Raw genomic sequence first — 23,840 nt, forward strand, 5'->3', positions numbered from 1 at the left:
CTTTTAGGTGTGTATATAATGTATATGGGAAATCTGTCAAATAAATGGTAGGCTACACTTTAGGGCCAAATATTGTCATATACAAAAAGATAAATAAATTACACTGATAATAGAGATGCTGACATATATGCATACACACAGAACAGATCACACACACACACACACACACACACACGTACACTTTAAATGTGTATATTCTAGTCCTATTAATTAAACTGACCTCAGGGTGAATGAACTGGGGCTGGGGAGGTAATTTATTTTAATGGCTTATCTTGGTACACGCTCACTATAGATCAACATGGAGGATGCAGGAAGTGGCTGGGATATGGGGAAATGTCTTCCCATTTATGTCCCCACATATTAGAGAAGTGAAATTTTCTTCCTCTGGGCAATGCAAGGTCGCCAGTGTCTCTGGCAATTACCTTGAAAACAAGTAACAGCTTTTTTCCAGTCATTGTGGCCTCACAAAGCTACTTATTACTTCTATTTGTAGCTCCTATTACAGCTGATCCATAGGCCATGGCCAGTCAGGTGATATTTAGAGACACAAAATAATAACGCTGTTTACTTTTTTCATAAGTTGGTGAACAATAAAAAAAAAATTACTATCTAGCAATTCACCCAGTTTTCTCAGTGGTTAGGTTACTTGCAATAAAAAATGTTGATTTCTTAATATTTTGCATCCCTTGCAGGAACTAAACACTTTTAGTTCTTTTTTTGTTTTTTTGGAACCAGCAATTTAAAGTTGCAATATGGTTTCTGGATGTTTTTGAGCAGGTTGAAGTGTTAGTGTGTATATTTCCTCTAACTTTCACACAAATGCAATATTATGGCATTGTGCTGTTTGCTTCTCAGCTCTAATATTTTGAAGACACTTTGGCCATGAATCTTGTGAAAAATACTTGCCAAAATGGGGTCCATGCGTTAAATTTGTCCTCCCAAAATATTTCAAGGATTCCAGAGTGTGAATAATTTGATATTTGGTGTACTTTATTTAATTAGTCTAGCAATGTGGAGATAACAACATGCTTACTGCAGTGTATATTTCTAAGCAACTGATTGCAGTTTTTTAGCCTAAAGCCCAAACTAATGGGTGGGACACTGAACCACCCATGCAGAAAGTACTACAATTTGTTTGGGCTAAACATCAGCAAAACAAAACAAAACAAAAACAAGCCAATAATGCAGAGCTGTGGAGTACTTACTGGGTCATGCACACTTTACGCTGAAGTCCCCCAACCATTTCATCCTTTGTTCTCTGGTTGAAAAGGCAAAGCAAAGTTTGGGAAGACATCATGGATGATGATGATGATGATGATAATAATAATAATGATCCATTACAGCTCAACAATTAGAATATAATCTGTTAATGAATTTATTCTGTTATTGTTAAAAACCTATAGATTTTGGCAACCCTGCCTGAGAGGTGTAGTCCAGCAGCTTCATCAAATTAAAGAATATACTGTATTGTTCTCGGGAAGTAATTTATATTATTATAATGGGATATCCCGGTGATAAGAGAAATATATGGACCTGTGGGACCCACAGACAAGCCCGCATCTCATTTGTGGTCCAGATTCAAAGTAGAAGAAAGGCTAGATGATTATTTAAGTATGTAAATAAGCAAGAACACATAACATTCATTAAATACCCCCATTTCAAACTCACTAGTTAGATCAAACCGAGGCGCTGTGTGTGTGTGTGTGTGTGTGTGTGTGTGTGTGTGTGTGTGTGTGTGTGTGTGTGTGTGTGTGTGTGTGTGTGTGTGTGTGTGTGTGTGTGTGTGTGTGTGCGTGCGTGTGCACGCGCGCGCGAGTAGCAAGCTCTGGGCTGGGATTTCGGGTTAAATATTCAAAATGGCGGACGGAGGAGCAGCGAGTCAAGATGAGAGTTCAGGACCAGGTAATCATTACAGAATTTTACATATTCATACTCATATTCAAACTGTCTTACTCACTATCCAAAATACACGGAATAAAGATGAAACGAGGATTAACTGACAAAATGGTGTGCCAGTCAGCGCTGGGTTAGTTTATTTATAGCCAGGTGTAATTTGACAGAGAGGAGGAAACGGGCTATTGCAGTGCGACGGCAAATTACAGGGAAAACATGCCTCCCTTTGTGTGATTAGACGGCTGTTACGCCGCTACATATTCATACCTCTGTCGACAAATACAGTTTAGCATATTTTATTAGTAATCGCCGACGTGACTCTGTTTCATGTGTGACATATTTAGACATTTTAACTAACGCAGTTTGATTGAAATGCAGTTGCTAGCAGGCTAACATTAGCTCGGCTGCTAACGCTGGGCAGGTCGGCTTTGTGTGTTGATGCACCCAGTGGCATGAACCTTTTGAAAGAGCTTTGCATATTCATTTTTTTTTTTTGGGTGAGCGGGGCGGCTGTGACTGCGCTTGTTTCTTTGCACATCGCATTCCCCGTTGAATAAACCGAAAACAGGCTTTATATTGACACTAGCCAGCTGCACACAATCGCCAGTGCGCTTTAGCCCGACGTGATTTTTATAGCTGTGCATTTTTCCTCCAGCCTTTTGTGCTCGATGCAGCCGTGCAGCCTGTTGTGTTATTCATGCGGGCCTCCCTCAACCAGAATGCGGAGTTCAGCATATTTTATCAACTGGATGTTAGATGGGCATCCGGCTCACGCTGCACAATCGATACATGTGAACGGAAAACTTCGTTGAAGACTTCACAACCTTCGATTCATTTCGGCTCCATTTTTTCCCCCGATATTGAAACGTTTTTTTTTCCCACTGGAGAAACTAACTTACTCCAGCTCTGGCTAGCGTTAAATGGCTAGCTTTTCATGTTAGCATGATCTAAAAGCCCGAGTTTTTATTAATTTGTTAAGTTAGCGGCCAGATATTTAAACCATTGTTACGTCACATTCTGTATTTCTTTTCGCGTTTGTTATCGAATCCTCAGTTTTTTGTTGCGTGTGAATTACACTTTGATGTTTTTGAAAGGCAGACTCATCCGTGACTTGGTCCATCTTTGGTGAAGTTTGAATCTGGCTTTTGGTTTCGTGCTGCTTTTTAGAGGCTTTTGTTTACTCAGCTCGTCTCATTTGAATACTTAATTTTAGGTCATTCCCACTAAAATGCTTGACTGTGACCGCTGTGTCAGTAACTTGAATAGTGGTCGTTGTTGGAGGCTTTTTGAACAAAGCTGTGTTGAATACAGTGGGACAATCACACGGTTGTACCTGTGCATTCTCCCCCCTGGCCAAGGGAGGGGTAGTGAGGCCCACTTCCGGAAGGCCACAATAACAGGCAGGGCATTCAAATTCACTCTGTTGGTTTCATGATCGGGCAAGACACAACTTGAAGACGCTTTTTTTTTCCAGTCCATGCGGCGGCTTTGCAGTTGTTGAAAGGACTTAACTGTAACTGCATTGTAAGCTAGAGTTTCTGTTTGCTGCCGCTCTTGGTGTAACAGCATTGAGACTGTGAAAAATAAAAAGCAAGTGTGATCTGTGGGGGAAAATGTGGAGAACATATCCTTACAGCAAGTGGGAATCTATTGGTGCTGCAGACCCTGTTAGTTCTAAAACTATCTATTGTCTCTTGGTGTGTTAATTTCAATCATGGCATTATACAGTGAATTATGAGGTTTGATAATTAAACGCATTTGAAGACATACCTGTCTTTGCAGCAGTTTCTTCTCTACTACAGTTGTCTTGCTAAATACATTCAGTTTTTAAAACTTAACTCTATGAAACAATAAATGTACTCATTTTATACATCTCTTATGTGGTTACAGGTTCATCAACACTGCATTTTTTCATGAAATCAGATTTCATGCATTTGTTTAGTCTTGTTTTCATGTTTAGTACTCAAGGAACTTTGTCTAAAGTCTGTATTAAAGTGAGAATTGTTTGTGTCGTTGCTGATCTTATTAACATGGAGGAGAATGAGTAGCCCAACACAGTTTTTGGTTATCCAGTATTGACATTGTGTGAAATCATGTCCACTGTGTGAAAGTGGCCTCCCACTCAAAACATGATTGATCTGCTGACATAGGCTACTTAAATAACAGATGAGAAATAATTCTGTCATCTTCACACTTAGGCTACTTTTCTCATTTAATCAGTTTTACAGTTCCACCCTCATTCCATCCTTGGAGTTCCACCATGAATATTCATTGATGTAAACACAGTTGTCATGAATAATGCATCATTTTCCAGTAATAGATTCAGGACATGGCATCTCAAAGTATTGAGTAGGCCTACATGAAGGCTCCAGTCAGGCAAGCTGTTTCGGAGTGGAGGAAGAGAATCATAACTAATAGGGCTGTGTGATGCACAAAAAAGGATAACTGCTTGCCTCTGTTGGACTGTGGTGAAGTCAGAGCTATTCAGGACAAAGACAGTGCCGAGCAAGAAAGCTTTATTATGAGTGCACTGAAGTAAAGCAGACATCCAACTCAGATATCTGTCGTAAACACAGACGCATCAAACAAGAGTTTCTCCTAGATTATCCAGTCAGGCTAAATATATCACAGTCTGAATCCCACAACAAATGGCAGATGTATACTTTGTTAAAACCATTTTGTGAATAATCTGTTGGTCGAGGTGAAGGTACAAAATTAGTCTGTAATTGCCACTTTGTCTCTGAGGCTTCAGTCTACTACATAAACCATCTTTTGTAAGCAGCATCAGTGGATATTTTAAACATTTTCATACAGGGTTTTAAACCTGTATACATAGTGGAACAACAGAGGGGAACAGATGCCTTTTTGTACTAAGTGACAGGTCTTATCAGAAACTTTTGACATTGCAAAAATGTACCTTCTTAACTTTATAACGAGGCAAAGGTGGAGGAATCACATGAAATAAAAACAAAACAATACAAAAAAACACAGTTAGCCAACAATTGATGCCAGTGCCAGCTTGCTTGGTGGTGAGCTTGTTATTTGTGAATTTTGGCTATCTGCACCAGCAGACTGAAGCAGTGAGTCATGGAGCAGGACTCTGCAAGGGGTGATTTGAGAAGGGTTTGGATATTTCCCCTCGTTTGACAAATATACATGGGTGGATGAAGCAAAACAACAACTTAGCTGCTCACATTCCCCCTGTATGAAATTAGTTTAAATTTCCCACTGAGCATTGACCACTCAAGAAATCCTGAATGCTGCGGTAGCTTACTCTGTCGTTACTCCCCTTATTATTCATTCATCAAACTACCCTAAACGCTTTATTTTGGTTGTCTTTGTGTACTCAGTTCTCATTATTTCCTGTCTCTGTCATAGATTGCACTGATGACCGTTTTTTTCCTGCCTGAGCCTGTTGAGATTTGATACCTTGACTAGTCAAAATATTATATCTGTTTGAAATTATTTGGAAATCCCTGATGAATGTGCAGTTGGATCAAATGGCTTTAGATTGGTTGGTTAACTCTTAAACGCTGAAAGATTATCTGTTGTGGCCGTACATCCTGACAATTTCAGAATCTGCTTAATGCTCAGATTGAGTCAGACTCATCCAGATTTGGAAAAGTCTACTGTAGATGACCAAAGCAGAGGGAGTAACCTGTACCCCATGTTTAAGACAGAGGATATGGGCAGTTGAGCGGAATGTGGATGTGCTAATTAATTTTTGCTCCGTCTCTCATGTTGAATGTCTCTGCTCAGTGCTCACATTGGCAGCTCTGCAGTATTCAGCCAGCCTTTCCATATTACGGTGCTAATGAGCTACCTATTTAAAATTCTCCACGCAGGATATTTGTATAATGCATTGTTCCACAGTAGGGTTTTGCAAACTATTCATCCAAGTAACTGTACATGTGTTGAAGTGCACTGCTGATACTGCTTTTGCATTGTCATCTCCTTTGTTTCCTCATTTGGTTGAAAAACAGACCTTGCATGCTGCAATTTGAAGAGATTAAAGGAAGATGGGTTGTTTTGTGATTGTTCAACCATACATCATTGGGGATGAACTCACCCAGATTTCTCTTTAATGTGGTATCTGTACATATACTGTCTAATTTGACAGCAGCACTTTTTTTTTTTTTTTTTGGTCGGCACCAGGCTGCAGTTCAATAAGTTTCACAGATGAGACGCATACAGTGCTGGTTAGAGGAACAGGGTGTTTGCAGAGGAGAATGATAACGAATAAATACATTGGTTGTTAATTTTGTAGGTCCATGATTGATTATCATGAAACAAGATAGGTTGTAGGACTTACAGGACTTGTTCCTTTACTGCCTGTGTCTTGTGATCTGATAAGGCTCTGTTTGGTTTTCTGTTTGGTTTTCTGCCTGCCCTGTGTCAACCCCGCTGTGCCCTCTTGGCCCTGTTTGTTTTGGTCAACTAGTCTATAAATGCCTTTAGTCAGGCATGGGGTAGGTGAAGGAGCCGATTAGAGTTATAGCCAAGTCCAGCTTTTCTTTCTTTCCTTTTTTTTTTTTTTGAGAGTGGGTAAGCCCCTACCTCTGCAGACTCTAATGGCCATGCATTCCAGTCTCGTCATTCTGATCTACATTTGCTTGACACCTGCGCTTCACCACAGCAGAGTTAGAGTTGTTTCCCTGGCCCATCAACTCTCAGAGCATGTTTAAAATGAATTAAAAGGGCCCCCGAAATGAAATACTAATGGAATTTAAAGCTAATCTAAATATGCTAATCTCCGCACACTTCATAAACATAGACAGCAATAACCCGCCGCCCACTCTCTGTAGCTGCTCACTGTGGAATGCTTTAGCCACGGGGGGTCTAGCAGTAATGACAGGCTTGTGGTGGATTAATGTGGAGTTATTTATTTCCGATTGAGCGAGTCCCCCTCCCATTCATACCCCAGACACCCCACTCCCCCACCTTAGTTGTTCGGCCTGGTTTCTATGACTCCTGGAGGTGCTGCGGACGAGCAGTCTTAGACATTCTATTAGCGCCATTCCTCCTCGCTAACACGCTCAGACTACCGCCGACAGGCCTCACACTGCATTCTGGGATATCTTCAACCCTTTACCTGCTCGTAGCTAATTACTTTTTCGCCATGCACTCATACAATAATTGGTCTTGTGCTGCTGCCTCCCCTGCCTCCGCTGTGTCGAGTGCTGGTTTGAGCACTTTTTTTCCCTCTGTGTCGTCCTTATTCCCCTGTTTTTTATCGTCCTCCAAAAGCCATCCAATTAATATGCTAATGAGCTGATAAATATTTATAGGGGTTTAAATTATGCAGAAAGCTTTCAGAGCCCGGTGTGAAATGCGTCGCTCGCAGGACTTCAAAGCCTTGCATCGCTAACGAGGCAGGGGCAGATTTGCATACGGCTTTAATCAGCTGAATACTGATTATGCTTCATTATAGTGTTGGAGGGGGGAGCAGAGTTGGAGGAGGCTGCCAGCTGCACTTGTCGTTTGTTTCATTCCAGCAAGAGAGGGAGAGAGAGAACTTTTTCAGAAGTAGCGACAATCTTGGCACACTGGAGAGAGAGAGCAAGAGGGGGGAGAAAAGAGAGAGCGAGTGCAAAGTAGGCACAGTAAAAGAGAGGGACAGAGGTATAAGAAAAGAGAGGAGCGAGAGTGAGGGAAGGAGAGCTGTTTGCCTAAACCCTGTTGGCTTTCCCAGTGTGCGTATCCCAGTGTTGTTCAGTGAACCGTGTGGTGGACAGTGCCACTGTGTCTGTGTATAGCTCTAGTTGTATTGGACTCTGCTCACTGACCAGTGGAGAGTGAACAGAGGGAGGAGTGGGAGGAGGGACGGAGTGCCGGACACCCTGTCTGAGGGTTTGCCTGGCAGAGGCAATTTTCCTTGATAGCTTTTGCAACCATGCTGGAGAACACAGGTGGAGCAGGAGTGGGTGAGTTATGGGTTTTGATTGAGCTTTATCTGGGTTTTGTTCCCCTTGTTAATTAGGACAGACTGTTGTGGGACACTGTATGAAACTGTCACTTACAAATAAGAGTTATTTGTATTCATATAGCATCAGTTGGTATGTCAAATTAACTCTTTTTGGCATTTTGTTCCAAAGCGTTCGTCTTGGGCCTCCCTTAATTTGGCTGTAAAAGCAATTAGTGAGAATGGGTGGTGAATTTTGTCGGGCACTGCTTTGTATCGGAATGCAGCATCTTGCGCTGAGGGGTGAATGTCACTGAAATGTTTAGTATCATGCAGGCATAATGTGGGGGATACTGTTGTGATTAAAGTGAAAGCGCTTTTCAAATAATTGATCAAAGAGCTGTTTTCTCTGTCACTGTCAGTGAGTGTGAGGGTTTCTCTGTGTGTCTCTGCCTCCTCCAGATTCTAAAATGAGTAATCAGTCAGAAACTACTAAATGTGCAATGGAGAGTGGTGACACAAACAACGGTGAGTGACCTCCAGCTTTTCCTCTGATTGTTTTTCTTTTGCCGCTGTAGAAATAAGGATATGCAAAGTTTTACTGACTGATTCAACAGGTTTCAAATTCAGAGTCAAAATCAGCATTTTTGCAGAGCCAAAGATGCTTACTGGTGTCCACCTTTGCTACTGACTCATTATAAAAATTAAACTGTTGGCAGCATTCCAACATCCTTGTGTGCAATCCTTTTTGTTAATTGAAGTTTACCCTGTAAGCCATTTCTCTCACGATTCAATATCACACTAATTTGCTCCATCTCTGAGCTTCAGTGATTCTGTGATGTCAGTTATTGAACTAAGAGTGAATACTGTCGATTTAATGCGTACTTTTACCGTGTTGATCATTTGTCCTGGGTAATGAAGTATAATGTAAATTTTAATGATGAATGTTGTGAATATTCATATAGTCTGTGTTGTTAATATTTAATAGCGTTATGATTCACCAGCCTACATTTGAACAGATTCATGCATCTGACTTATGAATTGTGATCACCATTACATATGCTGTTAATTTTTTAAAATATGTTTTCACTCACTGCCAAAAGAACTGCAACACATATCCAAGAGCCATATAACTGGGGTGAATTTAGCATAACGTCATTATCTTAGACTTTGTTTACTTCATGAGTGATCAGTCATCATGTTCACTGCGATTTCAGTGCTGAGACTAATTCGTATATCTCGCCAAGGCTGCAGTCATGTGGGATTAGCAAATTTTCAAATCTGTGTTGAATCCTTATTGTAATGAGTCCTTTGTGTTAGCCAAAACAATGTCTAATGTGTTCCCCATAAAAGGCCATGAAATGTGGCTTGGTCAGTTCATTATGCCAAGACAGTCAAGAGACAAATGTCAGAGAGCTTAAGGCCTCCTTGAGGCTAGAGTTAACAGCTGGACAAGTAGAGACGCACTGTTCACCAGCTGAATGAAACACTGGGGCGCACAGGGGGTGCCAGTGACCAGCCAAGAGCAGGACGTCCAAGGGTCACCACCAGGATGTCCAGAGCATTGGGAACCTGGCTTGGTTAGGAGAGGAGACACTATGTTTCCTGTGCGAGGGCGGCATACACGCTTCTGAGCTCAGAGGAAACTATTGAATCAAATTTTTCATATGAATATTGAACACTTCACAAATATAGGCAAATCTTATCATCACACTAGTAAAATAGCAGATGAGGTTTGCTCAGTGTCTCTTTTGGCAGTGAGTATGATATGAACTATTGCAGCATTTGTCTTTTCTTCAACATATTTATTCTGTAGGGTCAGTGAGGGCCCCTAGTGTTGACTTCCTCATTTCTGTGTCAAACAAACCACAGTAATGATGTTACAACCCAAGCCACACTAGTAACCAGGGACAGCCCACCACACATACACACACCCGCCCTAAATGTAGGATGTGTCTTTCATCTTCTCTGGTGGCATCTTTCCTTCCTGAACTAACTGTTTTTCTGTCCTTAGGAGTCCAAACCAATGGATTGGACTTTCAGAGGCAGACGGTGCCAACCACAAGTGCAATCACTAACGCACATGCACAAGCCCTCCTCCAACAGGTAACACTTACTAGACACACACACACACACACACACACACACACACACACACACACACTCACACAAAACCTAGTGAAAACCTAAGTGAAACCTGTGTTTCTGTTTTTCTGTCTTTGTGGGAGGAACAGTGGGCTAACAGCAGCCACAATTGTGGCCCAACAGCGCTCAGCCTTTCTGCGATAATATTTTGGGTGTTGTCACTGTGCCTTATGTCTGCACAGTTTAATTCTTTGCTGTAGTTTCATTTTGTTACAATAAGGATCAGGTATTAAGTTTGAATAAAGGCATGCTGATGCGCACATGCGCAACTATAAGCAGGGAGAGCTCATTTAAATGAGCCAGGCTCTCTTGGTGTCGCCTGGCAACAAGGCAGATTAATCAACCCTGTATGCTAATTAGCTGCTCTGCGGTTGCTCGGAAACAGATGGCAGAGAATATGCAAATCTATGCAGAATTTACATGCACTGAATAACAGTTATTTTAATTAGCATCTCAACTCTCCCCTCCCTTCCCTCCACTTTCCTTGTCTCTGAAGGCTGCAGTACATTTTAAACACCCACTTTCTCAGTTGCTTTTTAATTCAAATCCTCTCCCTGCTCAACGACGAAACCTCATTCTGAGAATCGTGATCAGGAGTCACAGAGATTTAGTGTTTCTTTGCATTTCCAGGCACATGCCTGTTTGTATTTAGACTGGTGTTTTTTTATTTGTCTGAATCAAATGCTCCATCACTTTGTTTTTAATAAAAACCTTATGTTGGGATGTCTGTCTTGCTCTCATTTTTAAGACTACGATATTAATTTTAGTGTCTAACTTGATTGGGCCTAGTTCACACTACCTGAACAGTTTATATTCCTCTGGAAGGTTTTCTCTAAGTCCCCCTACTCTTTGCTTCACTCCCACTAGTCTAAGTCAGAGGACTCGAGTGCTCTTCCGACTTCCGTCCAACAGAGTGTATTGCCTCAAACCCAGCTAATGTTGGCTGGGGGACAGATTGCTGGAGTAAGTGGCATGTTGCCTCCTTGCTTTGAGTTCAGACTGGGCCCTAGCCACGCATCTGGGATGACATCTTGACACTATCAACAATAGTTGAAAATCTGGGTGATGCCCTGATTCTGTGGCTAAGGCTCTTTCCTCCTCTGCCTGTGTATCCCAGTGGTTCTCAGGCTATGTCCACATTCCTCCATATCAGAAATGGAGGGGTATGTTTGGACATAGCTGTGGTGTGTCGCTGCACGCTCGCAATCAGGCCAACCACATGACACATCTCCCAGATTTCATATCTGTGTTCTTCTCATCACCGGCTGCGCTCATATCGACGTCGAGACGACGAGGTTGAATGCCTGAGTTGCTCTTGTGCTACATGGCAGTGAATGTTTATCATGCATGTGGACTTCTGTTTGTACATGGCATCAACATGCTCATTTGCTCTTGTGCCTGGCTCAGTCGCTTGAGTCTTCCCTCCATTCGCCTGTCTAGACTCTTTTTAGTGTTGCCACGATAACTGAAATTTCAATTCTGCTGCGACACTTTTGCAAAAGATGTAATTCAATATGAAATTTCATAAACATCCAATACTTTGACCAAATGGGTTATGCAAGCTGAAATTCCATTCCAAATAAGCGTAGTCTCCAAGGGTCTACATGTGTGGATTGAAATAATTTAGAGGAAGAGAAGAAGAGAAATTGGAACGGACAGAGCTGCAGTCTGGCTCTTGACAGTGGACTGCAGCAGTTGGAGCTGATGGCAGCAGCATCAAACAGGCCACCACATCTTGAACTGAATCCAAGTCCACCTAAACTTGTTGACAAAACGGGTGCCAGGAGGGAACAATGAAACTATTAAGCTTACAGAGACGACAAAGATGGACGCCCAACCAACATATCAGAACCTCTCTGGAGAAGTTGCACCAAAGCTGTCCAAGTCAAATGTGGCAAACATGTCCTGTGATGTCTTTTTTTTTTTTTGGTTTTCTGTTTACAAAAGCAGTATCGAAATTTTAGACTTGACTTGTGTTGATATCAAAGACAAAATTCTGGTATCGTGGCAACACTAACTCATGCAATCTGTGTGACGATGCTTAAAAACAATACTGAATCCTAGGTACAATTTCAACCCTTTTTCTCACTCCTCTCTTCCCTGCCACCTCTGATGCCTACTGTCTTCCCTGTCTCTCTCTTTTTCTCCTTCTCTCTCGTCTCCAGTTGACCCTGACCCCAGCGCAGCAGCAGCTGTTGATCCAGCAGGCCCAGGCTCAGCTCCTGGCTGCGGCCGTACAGCACTCGGCCAGCCAGCAGAACAGCACCACTGGGGCCAACATCTCAGCCTCTGCAGCCACCCCCATTACCCAGCTGCCCCTGTCACAGCCCATCCAGATCACCCCTGTAAGACACACTCACACATACAGTGCCTGCAGGTCTTGGAAGAAAAATAGAAACAAATTTGTAAACTAGATATTATCTAAATTCACAGCCTGAGGTCCAAAGGCTTTGAAATTCAGATGAATATTAAATTTTGAGGTTTCATTTCACTTGAAAAGGGCTTAATAATTTTATAGCCTCTTGGTGGCCTGTTGTCCCGGCGACAAATCATCCCAGTCATGCGGACTGATTTATCACTGGTGCACAGTTGTTTTCAAGTTCACTGTAATGGTGACACTGGCCTCATATTTCATTTGACCTGGGATTGAAAATATTTTTAAATGTTTCAGACACAAAATAAATGCACAGATACCCAGCTAACACATGATGTATTGTTAGTGTTACTCATCAGACCTTTTTGGGAGTTTCATGACTAATATGCAGACATTTGGGCTCCATCCTGTGGTGATAATTTTATTATCTCCACTTTCAGACTTTAGGAAAAATCGTTAAACAATAATTCCATTTATTTTTAATCTGGACTTTTGCTTTCCTAGTTTTTGCTATCATGACAATTGAATCTGTTGAAAAGTTCATCACATTGTTTCTTTATTATACACCTTTCATACCTCCACATCACTGAGTGTGCTGCCGTCCAATGCGCACACACACACACACACACACACACACACACACACACACACACACACACACACACACAGAGGTTAATGGCTAATCCCCAACAGTTGAACGCGAAAAGCAATTAAAACATTTCATTTCAGCCTAACGTTCACATTCCTATATCCAATGTCCATTTATCCATTGCCTGAAGGCTGCACATATTGCAGTATTAGATGTATTACTTTAACTTGCATGAGCTTGTTGGTAAGCAGACCTTGATGCAGCTTTTGTCAGATGTTCAGTAAATATGAGCTGGCGACTGTGGAAAACCATTCTCATCAGCCTCCTGTTGGTAATGAACCCACCGAAAGCAACACATGGAGTTAACTAGTTTACAACGTCAAGGTCTGATGTTTCCATAGCTGTCATAATGTGCCGTCAAAATGAATTTGACTGTGATTTAGTGATGTAAATAATCACATTCGTGCTTTAAATTAACATCAACAGTTGGTCATCAAATTGCCTTTTGGTGACATCGTCTACATGTCCCAGTTGACTATAAAATATGAGCAAACCTCGTGAGGAGCCACAACTGCACTTTTAAATTATTGTAATAATTTCCTAATATGTCCCTCTTCGGCTTATTAATGTACCTAATATAGATGAAAATGTAGATAAAAAGATTTTTAAACTACCAATTAAAAACAAAACTTATTGATGATAATGAATCATTGAACAGTAAAAAAGTAAAAATCAAACATATGTATGATGAGGCATCTGTAGTAAATCAAGATACAGTTTGTTTTATTTTCTAAAATATCCTATGTACCCCAGTTATTATCTATCTGGCTGGTGGATGCAGCTATTCACAAATTGAAAATAAAATGTGATAAATGACTATTGTTTGGTTTTAGAGTAGTCGATGTTGTTACATTTGTAGTGTTTAGAGTAACAAATATAAAGCTTAAACATCACTACGTAATTCAGCAACAATAGATCTATGCTGGTCTAACATTAGGTAAAAGTATACCAGTGAAGGCTTCTGAAGTCTAACAGCAGACTACCTTCACTGGCGCTGTGTCTATTAATTAAACAACTCCACCACATGGATAAGTACAGTAAGTAGGACAGCAGCATTGAGTCTGTCCCGACTTGTGTATCGGTGTTACTGCAAATTTTATCGCTGCTGCTCATGAAAAATACAAATTCACCACTTGTTCCAGTTGATGCTCATTTATTAAAATTTACAGATGATATGATTGATATCTGTTCATTACAGTAATGACATCAGACTGACAATATTAGAATTCATTGTATACTTTTTATTACATGTGTATAATTGAGTAACACAATATTTGTTTGTAATGCCTCCATAAACAAAGTTTGATCGCCTGGTTACGTTGTCAAAGTGTTGTAGTGGTGCCATGCGGTCGCTAGAATATAGACAAATTTGTGTGTTGCTTGTGATAATTTGTCCGTTGTTATTTTCCTCTTGCAGCAGTTGCAGCAGCTACAGCAGCAGAATCTGAGTCTGCCCCAGTTTGTTCTGGTGCAGCCCGGCCACCCCATCGCCACGCCACTGCAGCCCGCTCAGTTCATCATCTCACAGACGCCGCAGGGCCAACAGAGTATGCTCTTACAGGGTTTGCAGTTGTTTGTTTTGCATGCACATCAAAAATAAATTGTGTTTTCCATGTGTTTTCCAAAGCCTGATCAATACTGAATTGTTGAGACCGATATTGAGGAGTAAAAAAAATACCAATATTGATATATTGCCCAACGTATACATAAACACACATTTTTTGCAATGATCCCTCACTTGTGGTCATCAAACACATGACAAAGATATGTAATGGAGTCAAAATTTTACAGTTAAACAATAAACTTTATTGTCCAAAATGACAGCAGTGCACTGATAGCAGATAAATGTCACTGGCATTTAAATAGTTATAAATAAATATAACTTTAAAAAAAACACCCAAATAGAACTATATACATGTATTAAACTTGAATTAAGTAAAGGGATAAATTATTCATTTCTAAATTACCCAAAGCACCTTTTTCTGTATTATGTTCTGTAAAAAAAAAAGAAAAAAAAAGTTTTCATATCAGCACACATTGGGCATATACACTGATACTGATACCTGTGATATGTTGGTCGGGCTGTAGTATTGAACTGTCAGGCAAGTTTTGTCTTTACCTCATCTTCCGTCCCCTGGCTGTTTTTCTCTCTGTAGGCCTTTTGCAAGCCCCGAGTCTTCTAACTCAACTACCTCAAAGCCAAGCCAACCTCCTGCCGTCTCAACCAAACATCACCCTTGCAACTCAGGTTGGTAATGATACGCGCATCACTTCTTTGAAACAGTAAAAAAAAAGGGTTTCATTCATGCAGGCAGCGCTTACAGTAGTTCTTATGTAAGGTAGGGTGTTTGCATAAGCTTCCATAAATCTTTTATGCTTTTCACATCAATATCTTTTAAATCATTTTGCAAAACGCACTTTTGCAGGCTTGCTGTGTGCATTTTATGACTACTTTTTAAATCTTATTTTTTTAATCACTCCTTTTGAAAACATACCTCCCTTTTCACTTTCTTTTTACACCGTCTTAAAGCACTTTGCTCCCACTGTTGCAAAGAGTAATAATGTTCTTTTAAATCTTGCCGTTCTCTGCAGCCTGCAACTCCAACCCGCACAATAGCAGCCACACCCATCCAATCCCTGTCCCACAGTCAGACCCCACCCAAACGGTTGGATACGCCTACTTTGGAGGAGCCCAGTGACCTGGAGGAGCTGGAGCAGTTTGCCAAGACCTTCAAACAGAGACGTATCAAACTGGGCTTTACACAGGTGTGAAAGATAGCATAAACCTCAGTTTTCCTCAGATTTCTAAATTGTAATTTTCTTTTGGCAAAAGGTGAACTGACAGATTTTCACATCATCAGATTATCAATGAAGCTACACTATATTGCCAAAAGTATTCGCTCATCTATCCAAATCATTGAATTCAGGTGTTCCAATCACTTCCATGACCACAGGTGTATAAAATCAAGCACCTAGGCATGCAGACTACTTCTACAAACATTTGTGAAAGAATGGGTCGCTCTCAGGAGCTCAGTGAATTCCAGCATGGTGCTGTAATAGTAATGTAATAGGATGCCACCTGTGCAGTAAGTCCAGTTGTGAAACTTCCTCGCTACTAAATATTCCACAATCAACTGTTAGTGCTACTATAACAAAGTAGAAGCGATTGGGAACAACAGCAACTCAGCCACGGAGTGGTAGGCCACATAAAATCACAGAGCGGGGTCAGCGGATGCTGAGACGCATAGTGCGCAGAGGACGCCAACTTTCTGCAGAGTCAATAGCTACAGACCTCCAAACTTCATGTGATCTTCAGATTAGCTCAAGAGCAGTGCGTAGAGAGCTTCATGGAATGGGTTTCCATGGCCGAGCAGCTGCATCCAAGGCTTACATCACCAAGTGCAATGCAAAGCATCGAATGCAGCGGTGTAAAGCACGCCGCCACTGGACTCTAGAGCAGTGGACACGTGTTCTCTGCAGTGACGAGTCACGCTTCTCCGTCTGGCAATCTGATGGACGAGTCTGGGTTTGGTGGTTGCCAAGAGAACGGTACTTGTCTGACTGCATTGTGCCAAGTGTAAAGTTTGGTGGAGGGGGGATTATGGTGTGGGCTTGTTTTTCGGACGTTGGGCTCGGCCCATTAGTTCCAGTGAACGGAACTCTTAATGCTTCAGCATACGAAGACATTTTGGACAATTTCATGCTCCCAACTTTGTGGGAACAGTTTGGAGATGGCCCTTCCTGTTCCAACACGACTGTGCACCAGTGCACAAAGCAAGGTCCATGAAGACATGGATGAGCGAGTTTGGTGTGGAAGAACTTGACTGGCCTGCACAGAGTCCTGACCTCAACCCGAGAGAACACCTTTGGGATGAATTAGAGCGGAGACTGAGAGCCAGGCCTTCTTGTCCAACATCAGTGTTTGACCTCACAAATGCACTTCTGGAAGAATGGTCAAAAATTCCCATAAACACTCTCCTAAACCTTGTGGAAAGCCTTCCTAGAAGAGTTGAAGCTGTTATAGCTGCAAAGGATGGGCCCACATCATATTAAATCCTATGGTTTAAGAATGGGATGTCACTCATGTTCATATGTGTGTGAAGGCAGCCGAGCGAATACTTTTGGCAACATAGTGTATGTAGAAATATGCATTGTTAACCACTGTGCCCAGAAGTGTAGATGATTGTCATTCATGCTATCAGTCATGGTTGTCTGTGTGTGTGTGTGTGTGTGTGTGTGTGTGTGTGTGTGTGTGTGTGTGTGTGTGTGTGTGTGTGTGTGTGTGTGTGTGTGTGTGTATTGTGAAATGCGCTAAATTAAAAAATTACCCAGAGCTAGATAAAAATGTCATGGCAGCAGGTTTGGTTCTTTTCTACCTCTCCGTCATGCTCTCTGTCTCTTCCTGCCCTCTCACCAGGGGGACGTTGGCCTGGCCATGGGGAAGCTGTATGGGAACGACTTCAGCCAGACTACGATCTCTCGCTTTGAGGCCTTGAATCTGAGCTTTAAGAACATGTGCAAACTCAAGCCATTGCTGGAGAAGTGGCTCAACGATGCAGGTTTGTCCCTGAGCCCGCCCAGCTCAGTGTGGTCAGAGGGACCAGCACGAGCGGAGAACTCCTTCATCTCTCCGGACATGTATTCTTGTGTTTGCATGTTTGTTTTTGTCATATCATTGCTTTTCTTGGGTTCTTGGGCTTTGTCTTTACCTCTCTCCCCTTCCCTTATGTCGGTGCTGTTTGTGCAGAGAACCTGACGTCTGACCAGGCCCTGTCCAGCCCCAGTGCCCTAGGCTCACCCGGCATGGGCATAGAGGGGCTCAACCGCCGACGTAAGAAGAGAACCAGTATTGAGACCAACATCCGAGTGGCCTTAGAAAAGAGCTTTCTGGAGGTGAGCAACTCTCATTCTACAAGAAACAGGATTGAACCGAGTAAGATTGTCCTGTTTCCATGTGGAACAACGATTTAGGATTATTGAGGAGGAGAGGGGGTTTGAATCTTGGTTCATTGAGTGGTCTTACTTGCCATATCTTTTTGTAAAAGCCACAATGTGTCACATCTCAGCACAATATTCAGATTTAGAGCATAATGACATCGGATTGTTTTTCAATTTAAGTGATTGCTCTGATGTAGATTTTTGCTCCAATGAGATTGAGCGTAAGCTTCCTGTGATAGGCCGATTTGATTTTGTGAATGAGTAAATTTGGGCTGCTTGCATAATCTGTCATCTGCCAGTCCTAACCCTATTAGAAAAGTCTTCTACATACCCTGAATTGACTTATTCATTGATTCAGTGAGCATGAGCCAGTCAGCTTACCCAGAAAAGATGTCTTTTGGAGAAAAAAAAAAACGACATTCTGTGTATTTGAAAAAAAAAAAATCTGAATTTGATTGTGATGGCTAATCTGATTTTATTTTTTTTAAAAATGGAGCATGTCTGGCTTTGAAATCCTCCACTGCACTCCACAGTGATGCGCATTGGTTGCGCAGGATGTGGAGTCAGGCAGTGAAGTTGCCTAACCGATGCTGAAAGGGAATCTCTGGCTTCTTTGCCCTCTTCAAGCAGAACCAAAAACCTACCTCTGAAGAGATTACCATGATCGCCGACCAGCTCAACATGGAGAAGGAGGTGATTCGGGTCTGGTTCTGCAATCGACGGCAGAAAGAAAAGAGGATTAACCCGCCTAGCAGTGGCAACACTGGAGGAGGCAGCACCCCCATCAAAACCATCTTCACTCCCAGTAGCCCTCTGGTAAGAATGGACACACACACACACACACACACATAAAATTGCAGTTTAAAAAATAGCTCTGATTCAGATATTTGTAGCCTGATATATGGACAATTTGATGTATAGTTGGAAATTACATTGTTCATTCTTTGTGCTGTGGGCTAAGAAATAAGACCAGATAATGAATGTTTATTATATTTGTATTTTTGAAGCTGCAGAGGCAGTTCTCCAGCTGTGTGAGGTCACTGAAGCCAAATGCCTATAAAGATGTAAACACACTTGTATTCTTGCCTACATACCATTGAACCCTCCCTCTTATTTCGCTGTCCAGGTGGCCAGCACGGCAAGCCTTGTGAGCAGTCCAACCATCAACACACCCACCACTCTGACTGTAAACCCAGTGATGCCGCTCACCAGCACCAGTGTCTCCAACTTGTCCTTCACAGGTGTGTGTATGTGCCTGTCAATGTAAATATTTGTTTGCCTGACTGAGGCTCAGTACACACTAATCTAACCCCTAAAACGAAGACTTTTGGACACAGTGCTGACCCCGTATTGCTTTGAAAACTCCAGGGTTGCAACATGGAGGCGTTTTAATACGATGACGCAGACAAAGCTTTGACAAGCTTTGAAAAAGCATGACGAGCCAAAACATTATAGCTAAGCCTACACATTTTGTGATTTCATCCTTCTTGTGTGGGTGCTCCTTTCCCATTGCCATGGCTTCCTCCAGCGATGGATAATGCTCTCATCTCCTTCACTGTCACAAGCCCTGGGTTACACCATGTGATGTTTAGAAACAGTGTAAGCCCCCTACCTTTGCTTTTGCTGCATAGTTTAGCATCCCGGTTGGCTCTCATGAAGGTGTCACCGGTTAGCCACGTCTCCGTGAGACATAGTAGACTGCAGTCCCAGTTGGTGCTCTGATTTCTGACAAGAGCTGTTGGTCAGAAATCACTCGTTGGTCTTGTTGACCAGCAAGCTCACATTCCACATCACCACTGAGGGAATAGATGGCTCATATCTCCTGCATTTCTTCATTAGCCGACCCTTTAGCTTAGCACTCGCACTGCATCCCCTGTTCCTGACAATCTGCTTCCTGTTTACATCAGCATGTACATGCCCAGTGTATGGGAATGGTCATGTGACAGGTGTTGTCAGGGGTGTTAGTATGGACAGAGATTATGTCTGATACAGTGTTAACCATGTGTTTGTACACACATGCTATGTCTGTGTGGGAAAAAAAATGTTTTAGTTCTCAAATGCTGTTTTAAAACAAATACGTGTTAGTGTAGATGTAGCCTGAGTACATTTCCATCATGTTACAGCTTTATTTTAAAAAAAATGTTCCCCCACCAATCCAAAGGCACAACTGTTGGAGCAACAAACACGGCATCCGTCATCTCCACCGCACCGATGGCTACTGCAGCAAGCTCTCCGTCTTTAAGCCCGCCGCCGACAACCATACAGTCCACGGCTGCTGAGTCAAGCAAAGCCGGCACCCAGGCGCAAACCATTGTCACCCAGGCCGCAACATCTCTAGCCACCACTCTAGGGACGGGTCAGGTGATGGTAGCGGCGCCGGGGCTGTCTGCGGCGCTGCAAGGTGCTGCCCAGCTACCCACCAGCGCCAGCTTTGCTGCGATGGCTGCTGCTGCTGGGCTCAACCCAGGACTGATGGCCTCTTCACAGTTCACTCCAGGGTTAGTACCGGCTATTAACTAGTGTTTTTGGTGGATTTTACTCAAGTGTGCAGGTGCAATCTGTGATGATCTGATGTCTGACTGTCTCTGTGTGTCCAGGGGGGCCCTACTGAGTTTGACTCCTGGTGGCCTAGGCAGCGCGCTGAGTCCTGCCCTCATGAGCAACAGCACCCTGGCCACTATACAAGGTGCAGAGAACGGCTGCTACATCTACTTCATTACTTAGATTTAACATTTGACACACATTTCCGGTTCTAAATAATACACAAGTCCAGATCCATAGGAAATAAGTTTCACTGCAGCTGAGCTGAGTCTCACTGTCAGCCATTTAGTTGCCCCTCACTTTCTAGAAATATTTCAGCAGTTTTACATTTTATCTTCTTCCTTTTTCTTTTCTTTTTAGATTGTCTTATTTTTCACTAATCAAAACAAAAACATGACAGTACAATACAATACATGACCTATTAAGGGAGGGCGTTTTCTACTATAATTTGTAGAGCGTGGTCTTTACCTGTAAAGCGTCATGAGATAACGTCTGTTGTGATTTGACGCTATATAAATAAAGTTTGATTGATTGATTGATATAAATTAATCAGAAATTAAAATCAAGTTATTAAGATATATATGGTGTGTCATATGATAGTTTGACCGCTGTCAAAGTCTTAAAGTTAACAACCTGCTCTCCTCGTGTTTAACAAATCAGGGTAGCCCTGCATCTGCCTGATTGTTGAAAAAACACAATAGTTTCCCCCCTTTCACTTGTTAGGTACCAGTTTTTAAACAGAAAGGCAGCCCAATTAAAAATGCACATAACAGTTCAAGAACAGATTATTGAGGGTTTTTTACCCAATAAACACATAACAGAGGAGATAGGAAAATAGGAAAATTGACATGAAAGTAATAATAGTAATATCCTCTATCTAATACATTTAGAAGAGGCCATGACTGACTTTCCTAACAAGTTAATGAGAGTGATATCTTTTTCTTCTCTCACCAGCTTTGGCGTCGAGCGGCACACTCCCCATCACTTCCTTGGACGGTGGTAACCTGCTGTTTGCGAACACCTCGGCTGGTAACACGCCAAACCTGGTGACCGCACCCCTCTTCCTGAACCCCCAGAACTTGTCGCTGCTCACCAGCAACCCCGTCAGTCTGGTGTCGGCCAGCGCGGCGGGGGCGGGGGCGCTGCAGGTCACCGCTGACGCCCACCATCAAGCCACCACGGCTGCCGTGCCTGTGCCAGCCTCGACCATTACCACTGCCTCCAAGGCTCAGTGAAGCGGATCAGGCTGCTTTCCAAACGACGCCCTGTTTCTTATGTCGTGCACTACTGTTACACACCATATAGGGAATAGGAGGGTTGTTTGATAATAGGCTCTGTGCTTCACTCACCACCCCTGCACCCTACCTTTTTCCCCTTTTTTCTATCATTATTTAATCGTTTTTGCTGCCACCAAAAAGAAATCCTGCTCTAATGAGAGTGGGGTTGACTTTCTTTCCTACATTTTCCTCTCTACTTATTTTTTTTTTTTTTGGGGGTTCTTGGATGTTCGCTCCAGTGTCACAAACAGTAGCCTGACGGACTCTGTTGTTGGCCTGCTACTCCTCATGAACCTTGACAAGTGTCCAGGAAGAAATAACCATGGTACCATCAAACTGTTTTTTTTTTTTTTCCCGCCTCACATTTTGTGTATATATCCTCCAATTTCCAGGTCAGAATTTCCTCTGAAAAACTTCTAACCAAAAAAAAGTTTAGGATTTTACTTTTATAACATTTAAACCAAACTGATTTACTACTAATTTCACAATATTCATCATCACTAATGGGGATTTTTGTGTCACCCCTATCTATAATTATCTCTTTTGGGTTCTGTTGGACAGGCCTTGACATAAATCATATCAAAGTTATATTTTAGAGACTTTTTTTTTTTCTTTTTTCTTTTCTTTACTGTCTGTATATTATTTTTTTTTGACATTTTCAGAACTTTGTAAGTCTAATATTAAGTTAAGATTTAACTCCTATATCGATTTTTAATCGTGGTTATAAGGCTTTAAAAACAAGTAATAAGTGGCCGATATAAAGGTTATCATTGCTTTAAGGGCCAGAGGGACCAGATGTGTCTCTCTGGGTCTCTGTCTGGAAACACTGAGTTATACATTTTGCAGCAGTGGCAAAGTGGCCACCGAGCTTTTGTAAAATGGAAGTCTAGGCGTGGACCATAGACACTGATAGGAAATGACTGAAATCATTACGTTGAGAGCTTTAAAAGGAGCTGCAGACGTGCACTCCAATGTTCAATTGAAGGTAGGATTTTTTTCTTTTGTTTTTTTTTTTTTTTGGATGATGATATTAATTGGAGAGATGTACAGCATGTTCGGATTCAGGGGTCCGGAGTCTGCATGTGTCTGAATAGGTTTTCTCTACAGCTCAGGCAGATGCTGAGAGTTCAGTAACCGTACGATCTGCGTGGCTCTGCGGCTCACTGGTCTCTCTTTTGGGGGGCTCACAGTTGTCATACCAGCTGTATGATAACATTGGCTAGATGGGGGTTATTGTCTTTTTTTTTTTTTTTTTAAGTACCGTCGTATCTACTTGTGCACAGTATCTGTACCAAAAAAAAAACAAAAACAAAAAACTGGATTGATGAGCTGCAGTCTGCCTGTTTTGGGAGGAATGAAATTCTGTCTTGTTTTTATTTTATTATATTATTTTTTTTCTATCTGTCTGCAGTCATTTGACTGGCTTACTTCAAGATATACCAAAAATATTTGTTAAAACAATTGCTGTGTATAGTCAGTGTAGCTTAGCCTAGTCAATATATTTATGAGTACAAAATCTCTCTTCATAGTCGACAAAAATATAGAAATGCAATATTTTGATGATCATTTTCCAAAGAAGATTTTTTTTTTTTATTTGATAAAGTGTCTCCTAGCTCAGCTTTTAATTGGCAGCACAAGTGACCAAAAAGAAAAGGATTGGCAGGTCGGGGCATGAGATGGTAGTTTCCTTTCCTATAGTTAATACAGTTTAGCTGTGTTTAAATTGGTTCTATCGCCGAGGCCTTGCCCTCAAGGCTTTAGTGTATTTGTCTTGCAAGGTTTCTTTTTCCAAGCCATTTGATGGTTTGTTTTGATCCTTTCAAATTGTTTTGGCCATTTTGGTAGCAGTTTTAACTAATATAAAGCATATGGGAGAGATGTCGTTTTTTGTTTTGGTTTTCTACTAATATTCAGCCATAAAACAAAAGCTTGAACCAAAGTGGTTTTTCTCACTAATTGCTGTGCCTGTGCAAGCACACAAGTTGCAGTTCACATAATCACCACTCTCCGCACTGCTGACAAATTATTTTCTTCTACTCCCACCTCTGTCAATACCTTATTCATTCCTGATTTGGTGCTGCTGGATAAGGATCACAGAAACTTAGCTTTAACAACCTGCTG

General features: G+C 41.9%; 1 protein-coding gene across 9 annotated transcripts; it reads left to right on the plus strand.

Moving 5' to 3' along the window:
* The first annotated feature begins 1,856 nt into the window (after nucleotides 1–1,856).
* pou2f1b (POU class 2 homeobox 1b) lies at nucleotides 1,857–23,149 on the plus strand. 9 transcript variants are annotated; one of them, XM_030080556.1, is made up of 14 exons: nucleotides 1,857–1,902; nucleotides 8,258–8,323; nucleotides 9,810–9,901; nucleotides 12,106–12,285; nucleotides 14,381–14,525; nucleotides 15,120–15,211; nucleotides 15,556–15,729; nucleotides 17,381–17,522; nucleotides 17,702–17,856; nucleotides 18,529–18,717; nucleotides 19,028–19,142; nucleotides 20,063–20,399; nucleotides 20,499–20,587; nucleotides 21,397–23,149. In XM_030080556.1, the coding sequence occupies exons 1-14, from the start codon at nucleotides 1,857–1,859 to the stop codon at nucleotides 21,675–21,677; spliced, it is 2,103 nt and encodes a 700-aa protein (XP_029936416.1). In that variant the 3' UTR covers nucleotides 21,678–23,149. The 9 variants fall into 9 exon arrangements, with proteins under 9 accessions (XP_029936416.1, XP_029936417.1, XP_029936418.1 ...); XM_030080557.1 differs by having other exon boundaries at nucleotides 18,532–18,717; XM_030080558.1 differs by having other exon boundaries at nucleotides 17,711–17,856.
* Nucleotides 23,150–23,840: the final 691 nt, after the last annotated feature.

This window comes from Myripristis murdjan, chromosome 21 (assembly GCF_902150065.1).
Source record: "Myripristis murdjan chromosome 21, fMyrMur1.1, whole genome shotgun sequence".
NCBI lineage: Eukaryota > Metazoa > Chordata > Actinopteri > Holocentriformes > Holocentridae > Myripristis > Myripristis murdjan.